Source organism: Protopterus annectens, chromosome 9.part0 (assembly GCF_019279795.1).
Source record: "Protopterus annectens isolate FY-2018-M chromosome 9.part0, PAN1.0, whole genome shotgun sequence".
Lineage (NCBI taxonomy): Eukaryota > Metazoa > Chordata > Ceratodontiformes > Protopteridae > Protopterus > Protopterus annectens.
In genome coordinates, this window is record NC_056743.1 from 889,722,388 (window position 1) to 889,744,894 (window position 22,507).

Below are 22,507 nucleotides of genomic sequence, written 5' to 3' on the forward strand. Positions count from 1 at the left end.
AGACACAGACAAACGTGATTGGAGACAGTGCAAAAGCACAGAGACACAGACAGGTTCAATTGGGGTATGGCTATAGAATTAACAGAAAAGGGATCACATAGAGAAACAGAAAATGAGGCAGTGGCAAAACAGAATGGAAAAACAATTGCTTAAAATACTGTAAAATTAGTTAAATTGGTATTAAAGTACTTCCTACTTTTCTTATACTTTGCATGAGCTTTTATCTTTATTTTTGTACTTCTACACAACATAAATAAACCACATTAAATAATTCAAGCCATAAAATACACAGCAAGTGGTATTCAGTTGTGATCAGCTGCATCATATGCAAACAGCACATTTTTACAAACAAGCAAATCAGTTGTATTTATTTATTTGACGCATAATCCAGACACTGCCCACTTGTATTTGTTCACAAGAAAGCACATATCACTTTCTGGATTAAAACTCATCCAGATTACCTCAGGATCCATTTTCTTCCAGCATCCATGTAAAACAAATCCATCTGATTATAGCAGGGAAGAAACTGAAAATGATCCTGGAACACCACGCACCCCATTTGCTAAATGCATGCGGGTTCACAGATGAACTGCAGCTGAATGCATTAACCTAACGTCAGCACAGATTTATTAAGTTCTGCAAACCTGCAGAAGTAATGACCTGTTTACAAGGACCTGTAATGTATGATTTCTCTATTATTTTCACAAAAGCTAGAGTCTGCTCCTGGAAGCACTATAGGGCAACTTTTTGACCTCTCACCTTATGACACGTAGTTACTCACATTTTTCTTATCATCTTGTCCTTTCTTCCTTTCCTTATTCGCCATGATCACACCTATCCTTAGAGTCTCAAATACTGGATCAGATCTGTTGGCTGCAGCTGAGACACACAAATAAAAAGGTAAAAAAAATGCTGATTCTCATGGGGCACAATGTCTTTCATCTGACATGTATTGACTTTACAAGGCACAAAATACTAAATTGCAGTATGCAAAATATAACACAGTTGTCTTCTACAATTGTGAGCCCTAGTGTAAGAAATTATGGTTATCACCAGGCAGGATGGCAGGTTGATCAGGAAATGGTTGCATTTCAATAATGTAGAGGCTGAAAAGTAACATGGCTCAGGGCAGTGGATTCAGAACTGAGCTTGATGAATGCAGGGGGAACAATGCTGAATTATAGGAAGTATGTGCTGGTACACAGCGAATGAAAAAAGTAAATAACTTCATTCCCTTAGTTGTAAGTTTCTTGTTTTTTTAGCCTGTTATATACACTTAGCATGTTACATACATGTAAAACAAATTTGTCCATCTCTGTCTCTAAATAATTAATTTAGAATATAAAGGCTGCATTAAACACTTGATGGTGGGTTTATGGCAGCATGTTTTACTGAGGGGCTGGACAGGTGTGGGTTTGATGAATGAAAAGAAAAACTGGTCCGAGAAGAGAGAGGGACTTTTAAAAGTGACTAAGTCCTGATCATTGCAACCTCATTATGTAAAAAAATTATTCCCAAGGAATGGAAAGCCCTGATTTGGATTCCCTTTGCACATGTGTTGCCCCTACTATTCTATTCAACAGTGTTTGAACTAATGTAAAGTCTCATTTTAAGTTTTAATAATTATCAAACTACAAGAACTGGACAGTGAAAGGTGTCTACAGATACAATGCTTATGAACATTTGCATCGAAAACAGCCCACCTACTTCATTAACAAATTAAAAAAACAAATGCATAATTAATAAAAAGTATATATGGCACCTAATGTGTCTTGATAATGCCTTATGTTTGGACCATGCCCAGAATTACACACATCCTATTTATAGAGTCACCATATGCTACACATGCATGCAAGCATAAGTTATTTATATCAATGGATACTTTGGTTTGTGATTCAGGAAAAAGTAAAATCATTTCCTATAATACAGCAATGGAATTAATGAGGCCCCCTGTACTTCAGACATGAAGTCAAAGTTAGTCAAGAGCATATTGTTCTTAAGAATTAATTCTAGCCTTCCATGCAGCTAAACAGCTGATCTCTGCAGCTTTGCAAAACTTTTCCAAAGTCTCACAAACATAGTCTTTTACTTGGGCAAGTGAAAGACATAGGCAAAGTGGAGTCTTGATTACTTCCCCAAAACAAGACAACGTGCTCTGTATTGTAGAGTAAGAAACAAAATTGGTTCTGCTTGCCTTTACATTTGTAAGTCATGAGAAGTGGCTACAGGCTAAAGTTAGAATAGCAGTGCCTAAATTCTGAGCTGCTAGCCAACAGATCATAGAGCTGGTGACATGAAGTGAACAGCTGCCAGCTTTCTTTGATGTGTCACCCTAAGAAAATCACCTCCCTAAATGCATAGCTTTGGGAAGGGGCAAACTTTAGCTAGGTTTGTGATTCCTAGATAAAACAAACGTGTTACAGAAGTACCATCTGTTTAATTATACAAAACTGCATGAGATTTTATCTTTTGCTAATCGTTTAAGGTTCACTAGACTAGACTAGACTAGACTGAATGCCTATGTTTTGTTTAAGGGTGATACAAGAGCATTAGGGAGGTTAAGTGACTTGCTCATGATCACAAAAGATGCTAAAGGAGTTTACAAGCATCAAACACAAACCAAAGAAATTTGTTTAGTTAATCCATAGCCCACTAATCTAACCTTTAAATCGTGTTGCCAGTCTAAATACCAGGCACCATCCAGAGAGTAAAGAAGACTTCACCAGACATTTTTACATGCAGAACAATTTTACAATTTAGTGCATACTTACAGAAAGGCAAGAGTTCTTTAACACAGGCATATTGCTGGTTGCTGTACAGTGGGGAACTGTATGCCCTCCTGAAACCAGGAGGCTGGAAACAAGAAAACAGATGAATGAAAATTTTAAGCTCTGTACTGAGCAAAAAACATCATTGTTCTAATGTAAAATGCATACAACATCAGCAGCATAGTACAAGTTATTTTATATTGTACTTGAGTAACAGTTTTACAGTTAGCAGTTGTACTGCATAATACACCTATTTGGTAGAAAAAATAAGTACATCAGCAGACCTGGTTGTCTCAATAAAAACACATTTTACAGACTGTAAACAATGGGTTGAACAACTTGACTAGCCATGAATTCTCATGTAGTGTGCAATTATTTCTTTTCTTGAAACAAGATGTTCTCATAAAGTTGACGCTTTACTTGATATTAGAGAACGTTCTCCAGCAGTGTGTTAATCTACAGGTAATGCCCACTGAGAAATGAGTCTGTTGCTTCACGGCAGCATATCAATCTGCTGTGGAACGTGGACTGAAAAAACTTTACATCCGCCATTATTTTACACTCGCTAAGCAGCACTTTTGCTGTTTAGTGAGTGTAAAAAAAAAAAAAAAGAAAGAAAGAAAAAAGAAAATTAAATTAAAAATAAAAAAATGTTTGTGTGTATGTGTGTTTGAGTGTATGCGAGTGAGAGAGAGAGATCAGTCAAGCTATTATTTACACTTGTTAAGCAGTGTTTTTGCTGTTTAGCCAGTGTAAAAAAAATTAATGAAACAGAAAGTATGTATCTGTTTTTATGTTTCTGTCTGCTTGTTTGAGTGAATGCATACATAAAAGCAGAAGAGACTTGTGTGTGTGTGTGTGTGTGTGTGTGTAAGAGAGAGAGAGTGAAGAGTGAGAGTAAAAGCAATCGAGTGATCCCTGACAGCAGTTAAGAAGTTTGCATACCTCTCGACCTCTTAGCTCAACATATCTGGGTAAAATAAATGGGAAACAAAGGCTGAATATAGGAACATATTTTAAATGTTGCTGTTACACAATCACAGTTAGGATTTGTGTTAGCACGCATTTTCTGAAGCAGAGGTGGGTGTGTGTGTGTGTGTGTGTGTGTGTGTGTGTGTGTGTGTGAGAGAGAGAGAGAGAGAGAGAGAGAGAAAGTGAGTAAGATCAACCACTGGCCGCAGCAGTAAACAGGTTTGCATACCTCTGGTTTACCAAAAGAAATATGGATAAAGCCTAAAATGTAGGGGGAAACAAAGGCTCAAAAATAGGAACAGATTTTAATTATTACTCTTATAAAATTACAAACTTGCTTAAATGAAAGGATTTGTGTTAGCATGAATATTCTGAAGAAAATAAAAGTCTGAAACTCAACTATATTTATGTCATTAGTTAGTAACTTCAGTCTTCAATGACTGGTAACAAACCAAATATTTTAGGAGTAAGGGACCAAAAATAAATACCTGGATATTTTTTAAGTGTTATATTGTAGATGTGAAATGTTTACTCCAACACCATTAACATATACTACAGCAAGTTTGAAACACTAGGCAGAGGAACTATTTTACATCAAATATATATATACATATATATATATATATATATATATATATATATATATAAAAATAATATAGTAATAAAAAATAAATAAGTAGGGGTGTAGAGGCCCAGTGCCTCTCAGCACATCCCTGGGCGGGTGTTATTTCCACAATAATACACATTCTGCTGAGCATTATTGCTTGCTTGCAAAGAATACTCCATGTTAAAAAATGTCTTCTTACATATGGGCTGTGGTACATATATTCACTTTTTATGGATGCATTTTTCAGTTATTTGACAAAAAAGTCCTTCGTATCTTCAGAGAGTGGAGTGGTAAAAAATATGTCCCTGTGTTCCTGATGCCACTAATTTATCTTGCATATGTATGTTTCATAATTATCTGCTTAAGGTTACTCATGAAGGTAATATACATAAATTAATACACAAATTTGTAAAAGATAGGCTTCCAGAACAGTAAACATGCTAGGTTAACAAGTGTTTGAAGATAGATAAATGATTGATGGTCACACATGATGTTCACTGCAATGAGGCTATATTTTATTTATTTATTTATTTATTTATTTATTTTTTATGGTAGCCATTTATGAAAAGAAAATAGTAGATAAAATGACTTCATAACTACTGGAAATGTGAAAAGATGTACATGGTAAACTTAACAATCATTTGGCTTGCCATTTTCTGAACTTAAAATGTGACCAAAGTAAACATAAAATTGGGGTTTTCACCCACACTATTTATATCCACACCAGAGAATGTGTGTATTCAAGGGCATATTTTCTGTTGTGTAACATTAGCCCTTTTCTTTCTGAAGAAGGGAACATTATTCTCAGAACTACACTTATGGAGCAGATGATAAACAACATTCAGATCAAAATGATACCTTACCAGACAGCCTAGAGGGCATTGGGCATCAGTGGATCTTATGCACTTTTATATAAGACGGCGTTCTTGTAAAAGTGCAATATGTCATCCAAAGGTGCATTTGAACTTCTTAAGAAGCAGAAGGCAGCTATTGTCACTCTATATCTTAACATTTAAACATTTTAGCACAAGGTAATCAAGCACAACATGTGAATAACAACTGTAAAAATAGGAAGTCTTCCTGCACCAACCTAGCAAATAAAACGTCAGTCACATTCCACTCACTGTGCATTCAAAACAGGAAAGGTTATAATTTAATTATTCCTGACATAGGAATGACATCCATTCTCATCAAAATATGTTGAAAAACTAAGCATTTGGAGAAATTACAGAATGTGTCACTATGCTTGAGTAAGACCCCCCCCCCAACCCCATCACAGTCCCCTATACATATAGATTCACTAGTCAAACAAAGCTCATATCAAACAAACAGTATAAGTCACCCTACTATGAGACATGACTATTTAGAGAAGCTTACATCCTGGTGAGTGTGGTTGATTATCAGAACATCTGAATATACAATGAGCTATCAAATCAGGGACATAAAAATGGTCAGACTTAGGATGGCATGCCCATGATAATCCTAATCTTGGCCAAAGTCCTCTGACTTGAATGCATACTCTTCCTTAATTAAAAAAATGCACACACACACGCACACATACATATATATATATATATATATATATATATATATATATATATATATATATGGGATCCGTCAATATGTTTGAAGTTTCACTACTTTGAACCCCACCTCACCGAGTCCACTTGTTCGAAGTAGTGAAACTTCAAACATTGACTTCGGCAGTCACACTACAGTGTGGAATGGGAATATTCCCTTTTCCCCGCTGTAGTGCAATCTCAGAGTTGGTATATTTAAGTAGGGGGTGCAGGAGGGCTTGCCCCCCTGCAAAAACATGTTTTAGTGTTTTTTTTTTTTGGCTAGCCTGGGGAACTAGACTTCAGCAAAAGTGCACTTTCATTTAAGTGGACTTTCGCTGAAGTGTAGGGTCTACTGCTCTATTTCGAAGAAGTGTATTTTCGATGTAGAGCAGTAGACCCATATATATATATATATATATATATATATATATATATATATCTGTGTGTGTGTGTGTGTTTGTGTAAATATTATATACATGTGTGTATAATATATATATATATATATATATATATATATATGTATAGGTTTAATATCAGAATGTCGAGTTGAGATGCCCACAGATGGAAAACTTGAAACACAGATGTTCAAATTTCCATCTGGCTGAACATCTCAGTGTTCGAAAGTTTATATTAGCGAATGCACTGTGCATTCGCTAATATAAACTCGAAGAATCGTATAGAGATCGCAGTACAGTGCGGTTTGGGAAATTCATCCCTTTCCCCACTGTAATGTGATCTCGGAGTTGGAATATATAGTTAAGTGGTGTGGAGGGTGCAACTCCCACAGGGGGTAGCAGGGGGGCTTGCCCCCCTGCAAAAATGTGATGTTAGGTATAGGAGTTTCCTTTACCTGAGCTCCTATATGGACATTACGTGATCTGATCGGCAACAATGCCAAATCTGCTGAATTCGTTCAGCTGATTCGACATAGTGACTTGTTTAACATTTTGATTTTCGATTTTTGTATTCGGTGTTTCTCACAGAGATAATTTTTCTGTTCGAAATTTTGATAGTAAACTCTATATATATATATATATATATATATATATATATATATATATATATATATATATATCTATATATATATAAAGGTTTACCTATAAATAGTCGCACAATGTATGTGGGAATAACAAATTTTCAAAAACTAAGGACACACTCACAACAACGATGTACAACCTCACGAACACATAGTATCGAACTGACCTGCATAACAAATCCAGCACCTAAATGCACCGGAATTCCCTACTGCTCTGGACCCAGGAACAAGTGCTACCATGGGTCCCAAGGGGGGGGGGCAGGTCCAGTATTTGATTGGGTGGCATCGGATTTCGACGTGTCAACTGCCGACATTCAGAATAGCCAACATTTCATCCTGCAACGTTATTTCTCACTATTCTGAACATTCAACATGTTCGTTTTTGTCAAGGTAAACCTATATAGATATATATATATATATATATATATATATATATATATATATATATATATATATATATATATATATATGTATATAAAAGAAATGCATATATATATATATATATATATATATATATATATATATGGGCTATGCATCATTTGTTAACATCTTTGGGCTTTAGGACACACACTTTAAATACTCTGAGGGCATCACTGAACCAGCTCTGGAGTATAAATTCCATGTGAAAAAAACACCTGTATTTCCGATAATATGAAACCTAGTTTTACCTGAAAATCTTATTCATCTCACCATTTTTGCAGTAGTTGTCGCACATTAGGTCATGCAACAGGGTCATGTATACACTTAAGGAGTGCCGAGAAAATAGAAGTCTGACAAATGAGATGTGGGCAGAATCCTGCATTTTCCTTCTTGCTTCTGTGAAGGACCCATCCGCATGTCTTCTATTTGTAAAAGTAAGCTCATGAATGAATAAATGACTGACTAAATAATTCATTCTTGGAAGGCGCTCTTCTGTATCCTTTTATCTTGATCTTGCTAGCTCTACAATTTTAGTATTCTAAGAGCTAGTGTATTAGGTAGAGGGCATGACACACTAAATAAGTACCCATGGTTTGCTCCCCTGTCAAGGTCTTTAAATAGGTTTCACCCTAACATGCCTAGCTGCATAATCAAAGATGGGTCACATATATTTCTTAAATGAAACACAGACCTGCCCAACTCCCTAGCTTTAACAAAGACTCAGCAGGATATGTCTTCATTAATACTGACAGATGCCTGTGCAGTTGACAAATATGGTTAAGGATTAATACCTTTTTTGTGTAATAATAGGGAAGGGTGCCATAGCTTCAAACTGCCTGCCATAATTTCATCCAATATTTGTATAACTGATACGTGCATGCACAAGTATATGATAGACCTTGTGTGGCAAGCCTAATTCAACAAGCCCATGTTTAATATATAATTTTATCATGATTCTCTCAATCTGTCTCTGAGGAATCATATGTGTAGACTAGTTCTTCCAGGAAGAAAAGTAAGCAATAATTCAAAAGTTCAGAATGTTAGGACTAAAGATTAAACAGTACTTGGTTGGTTCAGTATTCCAGCTTACTAACACATGCACACAAACGCATGCACTGTTTGTGTTTGTGCATTTCCTTTTAATGATAGGACTTGCTCTGAAAACACACAGCTTAACTCATTTCATACACTTTTAGTGTCACACTACCCAAGACAGCAGTGAAAATGGCAAATCAAATTGTATTTCTACACTTGCATAGGGAAATATTAACCTATTCCTTAGCAAAAGGACTTGTTTTGCACTATCAATCAAAAAATTACACACTGCTAATTTCTGAGACAGATTTTTCAAACTATATTTGATAAAGTCTACTTGATTTAAAGTACAAGTTGCAATCTTTTATTAATAATAATAATAGTAATAATAATACAATTTTGGAAAGTTCATAAAGGTTATTTTTACTGGTCCTGCAGAAGTTAAGTAACAAAAATAATAAGTATTTGTTAAGCATGTAGGCCCACTGGACACATAGTCCCTTTTCAGGGGCTACCCAAGAGGAGTATCTGGTTAAGTGACTTGTGCAAGGTCACACAGTTGGCAAACCTGGGCTGAGGGAATCAAACCTTGTGTAATCGGAACTCCAGCTCACAACTTTAACCTCTCCACTAACTGCCAGAGGTACAATATACATTCTACAGAATAAATCCCAATATCATGAAGGAGGCAAAATAGTAAAACATTAAGTAACTAACTCAATTTTAAACATTGTCAAATTGCGGAATTATTTAATCTAGCAAAGTAAAGTATTTTAAACAGATAGTGCTAAAAGACTCATAGTCTTATTTGTTTTTCTTCCAACTGTGACCATTATAACAGTCACTGTCTGCCCAGATTATCTGTCCCTTGTGCTGACATAGATGTCCTTAACACAAGAAGTGGAGAGGGTCACGGGAACACAAACAAGTAGAAAGACAGCTTGCAATCTTTTCTATATCTGGCATATGATGAGTGTGGTGATGCTCGGGTTATTGAAATGCTGCAGTGAACCTAATGTTCACCATGAAACCTAATCAGGGATCCCGTGAAGCAGTATAGGTTGTATGGGTGTCTTTATGTGCGCGTGTGTGTGTGTGTGTGTGTGTGTGTGTGTGTGTGTGTGTGTGTGTGTGTGTGTGTGTGTACCTGCTCACACACACACACACACAAACACACACAACACATACGCATAAATGTTGATACCAGACACAGATATTTCATTTATTTACTTAATGCAAGCATTTTATAAGGAAGCACATTTCTAATCTGGCGACGCTCATTTCTAGATGTGGTTTCTAAGGCTATATGTAAAGAAGGGGATTAAGCTGACTCAAGAAGAAAATGGATACTTATCACTATAGTGCACTAGAAATATTCTTCAGTCTTAGCAGGCCATATGTCACTGTGACGTATTACTTGGATTGAAGCAGAACTTGAGAGCCAAGAGGAATTTTTCAGTATGGGTGATAATGGGGACAGCAGTGATATATAACAAGACATAGCTGAGTGTGCATCAAACTGTAATATCAATTCTTTCATCCAATTACACTGCCAGATTTTCCTTTGCATGTTCTTTTACCTTATCAATAGATTATAGTGAAAAGGCACAGGGCGAGCTTCATGAAGCAAATATCCATAATGTAATACGGGCCATACGCTATATAAGGTAAGTCTGCAGTAGATGTCATCATGTAGGTTTGACTGACTGCAAAATGAATACATTATAATTTAACTGCTGGAGTAGCAGCGGCCTCATCTGTCCATTAAGTGACTTCACAGATCAGATTACACTATCAGACTAGAAAAACACAGTAGTACACAAAAAGTACATTCTTCCACCATTTAACAGTCACTTCTCCTCAAATCTGTCTTCTTCCCTTTCTCTGATTATATAGGCAGTGTTTATTTCTGAGGTCCTCAGCTAATTGCCTGGTGACCATCCCACCTCCTATAACATTTCTAGCAAAGCTAATTAGCTGGGGTATCACCCATAACATTCTCGAGGGGCATTCTTCCCACTTCTTGCATTAGGAGAATGATTATGAATGATAATTTTGCAGAACACGATTTTCAGATTTTCCCTTTCTGTAACTCCAGTTGTGTTACACTACACCTACACTGATTAAACATGAACAGTTTATAAGTATGATTTTATGGGATGTTTTGCATACCATAGGATCAATATGGAGCTACATGCACTGCACAACTATGGGAGGGGGGGCTAGTCAGCAAATGCCCAGTGAAAAGCTGGCCCCATCTCTACATAGCAAAACAATAACAAATTTGTATATAGGGAGCACAGCAATATAGGAGCTGCTGACATGCAGGACCACTGTATTAAGCTGGCCACCATATAAATGTTGGAATACAACTGAACTAGCACTGCATGCCCCACCCCCACCCAATTTAAGAATTGCATTTTTTGTAGGATGTAAAATGCTAATTTGCATTCCAGTAAGCAACAGTATAATTTTATAATTTACTGGTACAAATTATTGTAAAAACATGTTGCTCATTTTTTTCTCCTCCTCCTTCTTCCCCCAACTAACCTAACACTAATAATCCAGCTATCTGAATACTCTCTACCATTAACCTAGCACTAATAATCCAGCTATCTGAATACTCTCAACCATTAACCTAACACTAATAATCCAGCTATCTGAATACTCTCAACCATTAACCTAGCACTAATAATCCAGCTATCTGAATACTCTCACCCATTAACCTAACACTAATAATCCAGCTATCTGAATACTCTCAACCATTAACCTAACACTAATAATCCAGCTATCTGAATACTCTCACCCATTAACCTAGCACTAATAATCCAGCTATCTGAATACTCTCAACCATTAACCTAACACTAATAATCCAGCTATCTGAATACTCTCAACCATTAACCCAACACTAATAATCCAGCTATCTGAATACTCTCACCCATTATCTCTCTATAGCTCTTTTCTTAGTAACACTGGATGTGTTTCTTCATCTAGAGTATCCTGTAACTTCTTGGGGAGTAGGTCTTGCAGAATAAGTCCTAGAATCAGGGCGTGAGGACCCCACAGAGAGCAGTCAACAGGGCACCAGAAGCTGGCATTCTGTTATCTGTAGGAGCTGCCAGGTAAAACCACTCTATGATCAGCTGGATTTCCTGGTTTATAGTTTGCATGCTTACATTGTTTCTTGTGTTTTGCTCAGGTTTTACTGTAGTTTGTTGCATTTTTTGTTTTATTTTAAAAAGAGTTCATGGTTGGATCCAGTTACCCATATGGTTAAGCAGAGTAGTAGTATTTTTATTTACGGTAAGCGGAACAGGACAAAGTTTAATCTGTTTGAGCTGCTGGTAAAGCTGCTCTGTGAACATTTTTGGATTTGTGGGATTTATTTATTTATTTTATTTTTTATTTATTTTATTTTATATTTGTTTACCAGGATGGTCCAACTGGTACAGTGCCCATTTTCAGCGGAGGCCCAGGGAGAAAAGCTCCAGTCTAAGCTTACATACAAATTATCACAACAAGCAATAGATATTATAAACAAAATTGACAAAAAATGAGTGTTAACACATTTACAGGATAAAAATGTAAAAACAAAAATATATACATAGTATCAAATAGAACACGACTTTAAACACTTGAATATAGACAAATATATGGTTGAGCTTATATAAGTGGAGAAACATAACATTAGTTAGGAAATTAAGCAGGGAGAATCGCTGAGAGAATCTTTATAGCTTGCATACTTACATTCTTTCTTGTCTTTAGTCTTATTTAATTTCAGTTTGTTAACTTTAAATTTGTTGCTGTATTTTAAATTATTTTTCTCAGAGTTTAAAAAAAGGACTTGATTAGGGGCAGTTAAGCATTTATGTTGCATTCTTTCACTGCAAAGGGATTAATGTTATCTGAATTGTGGAAGGAGCTGAGAAATAATATTTTCATTTAAGGTAAGCAGAACAGGAGAGTTTTAATCTGTGAGAGTGGCCAGGTAAATCTGCTCTATAACTGTTTTGGATTTTTTCCTCACCCTGCTCCAGTTGTGGTTGTAAACACAGTACCTCTTGAGTTGCTGACCTCTTATGTAAGTTTGACTTTAGAAACTCCACACAATCTTGTCTCTTATGTTTATAACAGTGAGCACTAAAGTATCAAATTAAGATGGCCTCCTCCTTAGACTGACAAACCTCCTGTAACCCTCCCTTTCATACCCCCCCCCCCAAGGTGCACACAGCAGTACTTAACCTCCTTTTCAAGGTTATTTTTAAAATCTGTAACATTTGGAATGAGACTCCTTACCACTAGATAATTTGTGAACTACTTCCCAGGAAACAATTGGGATTAGTGTTATTGTGAACTACTTCCCAGGAAACAACTAGGATTAGTGTTACTGTAAACTACTTCTCAGGAAACAACTGGGATTAGTGTTATTGTGAACTACCTCCTAGTAAACAACTGGGATTAGTGTTATTGTTTTGTTCCTGATGAGAGAATGAGTAGAGTGCCATGAATTTTTAGCTTTCATAGAAACTATTAGTTACTGAATAGCCTGTAAATTGCTTCTCAGGAGCCAGCTTGGAATTCAGTGCTATGCTATGGTATTCCTCCTGATAAGAGAAAGAGCAGAGAGACACTCATTCCACATGTTTCTGATCATGACGCGTTTGGGAAATACTTTCTCAGTTGATTTTTTTACTATGTTAGTGGAATCTCTACAGTTTAAATTTCAGATCATTGTGTAACTCTGTGCTCTACTGCCTTAAGCTGCTGAACAAGTCAACCAATGCATCTACCGAGAAAAGACTATAGCAAGCTTACAGACTGGTAAAACATCTAGAATGAGACTGACAATTGCATGAGAACTTGCAACCTGTTTTTTATGAATCTTGTTATGATTAATGCTACTGTTTTGCTCCTAGCTACTGGTCACTGCAGTGAGATCAGGACTAGTAGTAGCCAGGTTCTGACCACTAGATTAATCACTACCGTTTATCGGTTTTATCAACTATTGCTTAATTTCTGCAATTAAACCCTCCAATAAACATAGTACTACTTGTATTATTGAGTACTCTTATCTCTACCATAGTCAGTCTGCTATCTCTAGAAGAGTTGAGGCAACCGCTTAATTATTTACTGACAATGCTTTACTTCTGATGCCTCTGATTCCACACACAACAAATGTAAATACTCAGCCTGGAGACTTGTTACTTGACAACACACAGAATCAGTAAACAGCAGCATAACAACCTACCAACATTTTTATTTTATTTATTAATTTATCATTCGTTGACTGGTTTAGTCCCACTAGACTTGAGGCCTCATTTCAGAGGAAACTGAAAATAGTATTTATAATACTAGGGGAAATTTGGCCAGAGCATCAGGAAACTTCCCACTACCATTTTCAATAGGTGCCAAGGGATCTTTTACATCCAAATGACCTACCACCAACTCAAGCAGATGGGGCCTCAGTTTAACATCTCATCCAAAGGATGATATACTCAGGAATGCAGCATCTGCCTCTAGTCCATGTTGCACTGCAGTGTCAGTAATCCATCTACCTGGTATGGGAATAAAACACATAGCCTTCTGCACAAAAAGGCAGTTGTGCTACCTGTTGTGCTACTGACATTGACAAATGAAGTATGCTGAGGTTGTTAAAAAGTCTTTGACTAAGCCTCCCAGAGCCCCGAATATTAAACCTCATCTACCCAGGGGCTCACAGATGTCTGTAGCTATAATTGCTCCCACAGATGCTCAGTCACATAACACCAAAACTGCTGGCTTCCTCCACTGTTCTGCAGAGCATCACAATATCCTTGTTGTTAGTAATTCCTTAGTTATGCATGCCAGCACTGCATTCACCAGACTGAATAAGGAGAGAGTTATAGTAAGATATTTATTTAGTGCTAAGATTAGCAATGTTATGAGGACCCTTGTGGTTGTTTACATATGAGTGAACAACTTTAGGCATTCCACCCCAGAGGTGATGCATATAGAAACTATTGAACTGTTCACTCATATCTCCAAGGAAGGAACGTCACTAGTGTTGAGCAGTATTCTACAATCACCAAGAATGATAACAAAGCTAAAATAATTTGCTTCAGCACTGACTGCTGTCCTACCTGAGGATCCAGCATTTCGCAGCATGGAACAAGGTGGCTAACAGACCCTGCTGCTCTGCCAGGGATTGTATGTACCTCAAATCTTATGGCTTTTGCTTACTAGCTAAATCCTTTGCTGCCCCCATAAAGCCTTTTACATGCAAAGTTCATCTCATGGACATACAAATTCTAATTGGACAATATCAAGGCAGCACTGCTCAATGCTAGAAGCGTGAACAAAAATGAATGTGCTTGGGTCCTTTCTCTTAAACCTCTTTGATTTCAGTCTCTGTATGGGTCCTAACCTTGAAATGTGGATAATAGCTATAGTGGTACCATTACACAAAGGTGACCAATAGCAGACTCCGTAAACTTTAGACCTTTTAGCCTCACTAGTATTGCCTATAAAATTATGGAAAGCATAATTGTAGAGCTGATAAACAATGACAGAGGTAACCTATAAACCATAAACCCAAATCAATTTGGATTTGTAAAGTGTAGCTCTTGTCTACTATACCCAGATCATTTCTTTGAGAGGGTCACTGAAGCCCTGGATGAGAGCATACTGCTTACCTTGACATTGTCAAGGTGTTAGACATGATTCTGTAAAAAGTTATCACAGATAAACTCTAAACCTAACATAAACCCATATTCACTCCTTTGGTTAGCCAGTGGGATATATGTGAAGGGTGTAGGACTGCAAAAGACAAACTTATAATGCATTTGCCAACAGCCTGTCACAGCCCACTGGACACAAGTGTCTCTTTTCAGAAGCAGTCCAGGAGTACTGTCTAGTGAAGTAACTTGACAGAGTCACATAGAAGACAAATTAAGGCTGAGGGAATCAAACCATGTGCTATAAGAAGAAGTTCTTTAACAGCTCATAACCTTACTCATCTGCACTAAGTGCTAAATAAACTGTTATAGCCCAAATACCTGTGTACCTGAAAAAGGCAAGCTAAATTAAAAATGCATTCATAGTTAAAATATTAAGACTGAAATCAAACTTCATTCTGTCCAATTTATTTACAGCTAAATAACATACTGTCAACATCATTAAGGGAACTAAGAATCACACCCAAAGAACATGGCTGATATGATGATGATGCTCTAGTTTTCTACAGTCAATTTGCTTCCTTTACACCTTAACTACTCTATTTATGTTAGTTTCTAGGCTTGCAGTCCAGGGGAGCATTGAAGAATGTAGCCCAAATTTCCAGTTGGTCCAAAGCTCTTCCTGGTTAAGTGACTTGCTTGAGAACAGTAAATAAATACGAGGCAAAATCAGAATTGTTCTGCAAAATTAGAGATGATAAGAAGAGACTTGAATCTGAGCAAGTTAATTAACTAGGCAGTGTCTCCTAACTAGAGCAACTCAACTTTCAACAGCAATGCGTACCTCTTTCCCCATTCTCAGCATACATGCCAAAAAAACATATAAAAGCCTTCAACAACAATGTGGTTTTGCATCTCTCTCTGGCTTGTTGTTCCCATTCATGAAATCTGAATGTCATTTCAGTTCCTTGAAGGTGTCTTGCTTTGCCTGCAGTTTAATTGGCAAATTCATCTACAAATGAAATAAGTCTGTACCTAGTGAGCATGCAGTCTTGTCAATTTAATATATTTAATTTAATCATTTGTGAAATCCAGCAGTAGTTTTTTTTTTTAATAATGTTTATTTATTTTAGATGTTTGTGGCAGCCCTCGCCAACCATAACTGGGCCTTAGGCAGCTGCCTAGATCACCTTGTGCTGGATCCAGCCCTAACCTCAGACAATCATATACTTCAATAGAGCATGGGCTCATCATAAATATCACAAAATACAATATATTTAGCTTTTGGAAAGCCTTCACCATTTCTTTTTACCATATTGCTGCTACTTTTCTAACAAAATGATACAATTAGCCAGGATTTGGGTACTTATGTTGAAAGCAATCTTTCTTTCTTTCTTTTCAGTCACCATATCTCTGTTATATACAGGAAGCCCTTCAGTTGTTCTGTTAAGGTGTCGCAGTCTAGGTCTCATGCAGTCCCGGTTCCTGCATACTCTTTCCTTATAAGACCTATCCTTGAATACATTCCTTCTTTTGGAATGTACCTCACAAAACACCTTGACCAAATTGAAAGACCCCAAAGTTTTCTGACCAAGAAGATTTCTGGATTAAACAATCTAAGCTAACCTGAAATACGAAAAGCCATAGCACCCTGCTCTGTCTTGTACTGACTCCTGAGAGGTTATTTCTGTTTAACCTTGTAAGCACTGAAAATCCTTACCCTTTTCAACCTCCGCCACCTTTGCAGAGTCAATGGTCTGCCTGACATTCATGCCAAAGACATCAACTTCCATTACAAGATCAGCAACACCTACTGGCAACTAGACAGATTTATAAATCAGTGCATTCCCTGCCATTGGAATAAACTCCCTCTACATGAGACAAAGTAACACCCAATCTAATTTCAAGACTAGACAATGACTAGTGACCTCTAATTCACACCCAGGTATGTAGAAATCATCTTCTTACCAGGGTTAACTAATATACTCTCACTACAAATGGGTAGTGCAGCTAAGGCTTTCTGATCACCACATTCTCTAGCAGGGAGAATGATGTGCAGTGGGGGTCAAGGCTCATGGTGTATGCCTCTCCTTACCTTGTGCAGGACATATGTCACTCCCCTCCTCAACATGCATTTGGCTTGCAATGCTCTTAATCTTCACCAGAATGTAAACAGATTGCAGTACCCTCCAAGCCCTTCACACTAGGAGAGGAGAGTTGACTTTTAGCCAGTTTATAATATCCTCCCAGCTGATCATTCCTGTGGTCAGACCATTCCCAACTTCAGAAATGATGCCCTAACTCTGCTCCTTCCAAATAGCACTTTATGTTGATTTGTGCTGTAAACCTCTATTGTGGTTAGGGCATTTATGAGCAGTCATTTCACATCTCTAGTTCTATTTCATACTGTATATTAGTGTAAGGTGTTTGCACCCAGTTGCCTTAAAACTAATTCTTTGTGAGTCTCATCTACAACCTAAAGCACAGTAAATGCTTCTGTAAAGCCGGGACATTTGACTGGTTGCTAACTTACAACTCCAGCACCGATACAATAATAATCCAGTGCCTGGATTAGTCATAGTAAAACAATATTTCTAATGAAAAAAAGCTTTTGTATCTAAGTAATGATGCACAGTTCCATTGTCTTCTGATACTGAGTGAAAACGTCACGGCTGGGACTAATGAAAATACTTATCTGCCTAATTGTTTAACTTACACTTAAAGCAAACCCAGTTTCAAACATGAGACACCAATCCAACGTCAAAAAACACAGCTTAATTTGTGGAACACAAATTTATTTAGCACTTTCGTCAGTATATAACTTAGACTTCATCAGAATACTTCCCTTAACAGGTACGCATGTTTACTCTAATGCATTGCATCATGTGATAAAATCATCCAATGAAACCCAACTAACCCTTAAACTAAACATATTAAAATATTGGTACATAAAAACTCTACCAATAAAAAGCAGTATAATCAAAACAATCAAACAAAAAGTGAAAACACATACATATAAAAGCATATACTAATGTAAAAAAAAATCTGTCTTACATAAAACATCAATCTGCCTTAATAAGAAATGTAATAATAGAATGAGTATACGTATATTATACTGTGTATGAATGCAATCTTAAGTAACTAGTTAATAAGTAGCTAATAAGAGACATTAAAGCGTATGCGTCTGGGTTAGCCTATCCCAAACCCATGCAAGGTTTGTCTCATTCAGCTCGTAATCGGGAGTCTACCAATGACGAGGAGAGCAGCGGAAACACCACACAAGATGAACAAGCCCCTTTAGGGCGGGACATCCCGAGGAGATCAACGAGGTTACAAAATCAGGCGCAACAAGCAAATTACAGACCACTGCACTACTACCAGGGTCGGGGGTGCCAAAACCAACAGTTTCAACACAACAGGCAGCAAACATACTGGAACTACAAGTAAATGGTTTAGAGTTTATTGGTGAAGGTACATGTACTACAAATTTACAAATGACTGAATTTACAGTACCTAACACAGTCCGAGTACTGAAGGTGAACGATGACTCACAAACTAATGGTGTGCTTGTAGAAAGTGAGGACAATGCGTTTTTTGTCACAAAGATGAACATGTTACAGAAATACTGAATGAAAAAGGTGACTTTATAGTTTTTAATTTTACTACGCAGTTTTTTGATAGAAATATTGCTAATTTACTCTGCAAAGGTCTGAATTTTGTACCCATGAAACGTTCTGATTTAGTGGAAGCCATTCTAGATTTAAAAATGTTTGTGAGAAACTTGAATATTCATTTAATGTTTGATAATAGGGTTGATAACACTAACAACGTTCTATTGCATAAAAAAAGTTTATTCAACCCTCCCTTGGTGCATTGTTTAACAGTCTTTGAAAAGATTTGTGACTTTGATTTTTGAGCTATGTGTGTTGGAAAAGACAATATTGTTCATAATTTATCTAGCAATGAGAGAGAATTACTTCACAAATTGGTCAACAACAATACAATTCGGGTTATGAAACACGACAAAGGAGGGGGTGGTGGTATTAATGTCTAAACAAGATTATGTTAATAGAATGAATGTTTTGCTTTTGGATGATACAGTATATGAAGAAGTTTCTAGAAGATTTGTGAATGTTTCTTACCAAAAATGTATATTATTTTACAGGACATGCAAGATCAAGATCTGATAGATGGTAGGCTTTTGGAATTGTTACATGTGAAATTCCCAAAAATCCCTTGTATCTTCAGTATTCTGAAGATACATAAGGACAAGTTGGATCCTCCTATGAGGCCTATTGTCAGTGCCAATGGATCTAAGACAGAATTTATGGGAAAATATATAGATTTTACATTAAAAGATGTTCTCAAAAATGAAGAGCACAGTTGTATTGATTCGTGGCATTTTTTTAACAAAGTTCAATGGCCTAGTATGTGACAGAAAAGTTATTTTTTTAACAGTTGACGTGCCCAATTTGTACAACTCTATCCCACATGATATAGGGATAGAGTGGTTTGAAGAATATTTATAGGAAAGTTAATTTTTTACTAATAATCAGGTGATTATTCTTGCCACTGATGAAGGTTATGCTTAAGAACAATTTTATTTTTTTTGAAGGTCAGTATTTCCTACAATAAAATAGGGGTGGCTATGGGGGCTATATGCGCCCCTGTTTTTGTGAATATAGTTATGTTAATGTGGGAAAGGAAATACTTATTTAAGTCTAGATTTATGGATAAATGGATTTTATATTTATGATATATAGATGACCTATTTTTTCTATGGAAAGGGGACGAGACAGACATACAGAATTTTATTACATACATTAATAGTACCACTGAGTTTTTAAAGTTCACCTATACATTTGACAGTAATAGTATTAATTGTTTAGATGTGACCATTAAAAAAGAAAATACACATTACATAAGTGACTTATATAGAAAACCAACATACAGTAATGGTTTGTTACATTTCAACAGTAATCACCCTATGCATGTCAAGAAAGGTGTAGTGAAAGGTCAACTTGTAAGGTTAGCCCGTATGGTCACCAAGGCTGAACAATTTTTAACTCAGTGCCATAAACTTTGTGACAGGTTTTGCTCTCGAGAATATCTATTAGAATTAATAAAAAGTATATACAACGAAGTAAGCATTAAACTAGAGAAAAGTATTATTATACCACTTTTAAATTATGGCAAGAACACACCTACACTTGAGAGCTTGCAACAAAATGTAAGTAATACAGACAAGAAGTACTTTAAATGTTCTTTTGTTACAAAGTTTAGTACTGATCACCAGTTTATGTCTAATATACTGAACAAAAATTGGCATATTTTTCAGGGGTTTGATGGAACTATTGAGAAATTGGGTCTGAGGCCAAATATCGTATTTAGAAAAGGTTTTAACTTTAAGCAATTGTTAGAGAATAAACATGAACATAGCCCACATGAACAATTCATAGGTATGAAAAAATGTGGATTTTGTTCACAGTGTCCTTTAGTTAAACATACTGGCAAAGTTGCAATAAACAATATTCACATTAAGTTAAAGGGCAAATACACATGTGATACATTAAGGGTAGTATATGTTGCGTTATGTGAGGCATGTACAGGTTTTTATATAGGTAAAACCAAGAGGAAATTAAAGGAGCGGATGTACGAGCATGCTAGAGACATTAAAAATAAAAACACAAATAGTGCCCTATATAGACATATAGTGAATTATCCATCACATAGTTTTAAATTTTTGGTTATTAGTAAAGTTTTCCAGGACCCTAGAGGTGGTCCGTGGGAGGATATTTTGGACTTTAGAGAGTTATGTTGGCAAGTCAGGCTAAATGCTTTATGCAAACCTGGCCTGAATGATGGTATTAGTTTAACTAGTTACTTAAGACTGCGTTCATACAAGGTATAATATGTGTATACTCATTCTGTTATTACATCCACGGTGGTGCAGTGGTAGCATTGTTGCCTGACAGCAAGAGGTTCTCCCGTTCGATTCTTGGCTGGAGTGCAGGGAGTGCCTTCTGTGTGGAGTCTGCATGTCCTCCCCACGGTTTGGTGGGCGTTCGAAAGACATGCGTAAATGGGCGTGCCTTTGCTGAAGGTTGAACGTTGAGCTGGCACCTCGGCATTCATGAAAATCTACTGCCAATCATTAGCGGACCGGAGTTCTGCTGTGGCGACCCCTAACTGGGAAAAGCCGAAAGACAACAACAACTCATTCTGTTATTACATTTATTATTAATGCAGATTGATTTTTTTATGTAAGACAGTTTTTTTACATTAGTATATGCTTTTATATATACGTGTTTTCACTTTTTGTTTGATTGTTTTGATTATACTGCTTTTTATTGGTAGAGTTTTTATGTACCAATATTTAAATGTGTTTAGTTTAAGGGTTAGTTGGGTTTCATTGGATTATTTTATCACATGATGTAATGAATTAGAGTATTTAAACATGTGTACATGTTAAGAGAAGTATTCTGATGAAGTCTAAGTTATATAATGACGAAAGCGCTAAATAAATTTGTGTTCCACAAATTAAGCTGTGTTTTTTGACGTTGGATTGGTGTCTCATGTTTGAAACTGGGTTTGCTTCAAGTTTCTGTTTGTGGTTCTAAGTTGTTTAACTTAAACCTCAATTGATGCAGTTTTACAATGCAAGCTCTGTCATGCCTCATTATTTAATTAGTGCAAATACCTGAATTAGTAGAACCTAGCTATTTAAGAAAGGAGAAGGCATATAGTTCAATTACAGGGAAAGAAAGAAAATAGACTATGTAGACAGTAAATAAGAACTCAAAAGATTAATTTCAGAAACAAACATGAAATCAATCATTTCACAAAACAAAAAAAAAATTGATTTAATCTGAAGAATACAAGTGATTCCCCCCAACACACACACACACACACACACACACACACACACACACACACACACACACACACACACACATTACAGAAACATTGAATCCTGACACAGATGTAAACGTCTTTGACAATCCATTGTAAATATTTGTCCCGTCTCTCCCAAGCATGTTCTGCAACCAGAGACTTAATCTCTTACAGTAGGAGTCTTTATTTCCTTTAAAGTTACCATTAGCATGGCATATATTTACCTGAAGGGAGGAAAATACAGCTATAAATGCAATTTCTATCATTGGTATAGTAATGCACATGGCTGAAGGTAAAGTATCCTCATGAGCACAGGGATGGAGTTAAACTCTAAGTGAGGATTCTGAAAAGAATTAACTACTTGATAAATGTATTCAGTGTTATCTGAATTGTTTAGAACAAAGTAGCACCTATCTCTGTTAACATTCAGCGACTGTCAAATGAGGTGACCAAAATCAGTGAAATGTATTGATTTTTTCATTGAAAGTTATATAAAAATCTAGTGGAATCAAGACCTGAATTGACCAAATAGTGAGGCTGCAGTGCTATTACTGCTTAGT

The 22,507-nt window shown here is 36.3% G+C and overlaps 1 protein-coding gene across 3 annotated transcripts in view; it reads right to left on the bottom strand.

The window, feature by feature from the left end:
• The window catches only part of STAC3 (SH3 and cysteine rich domain 3), a 385,666-nt gene that overhangs the window by 76,743 nt on the left and 286,416 nt on the right, over positions 1-22,507 (bottom strand). For all 3 annotated transcript variants that reach the window (XM_044083624.1, XM_044083623.1, XM_044083625.1), the window contains 2 exons: positions 2,772-2,853; positions 782-879 (listed from right to left, as the gene is read on the bottom strand). In XM_044083624.1, coding sequence (XP_043939559.1) covers positions 782-879; positions 2,772-2,853 — 180 coding nt within the window. The remainder of the gene's footprint in view (positions 1-781; positions 880-2,771; positions 2,854-22,507) is intronic.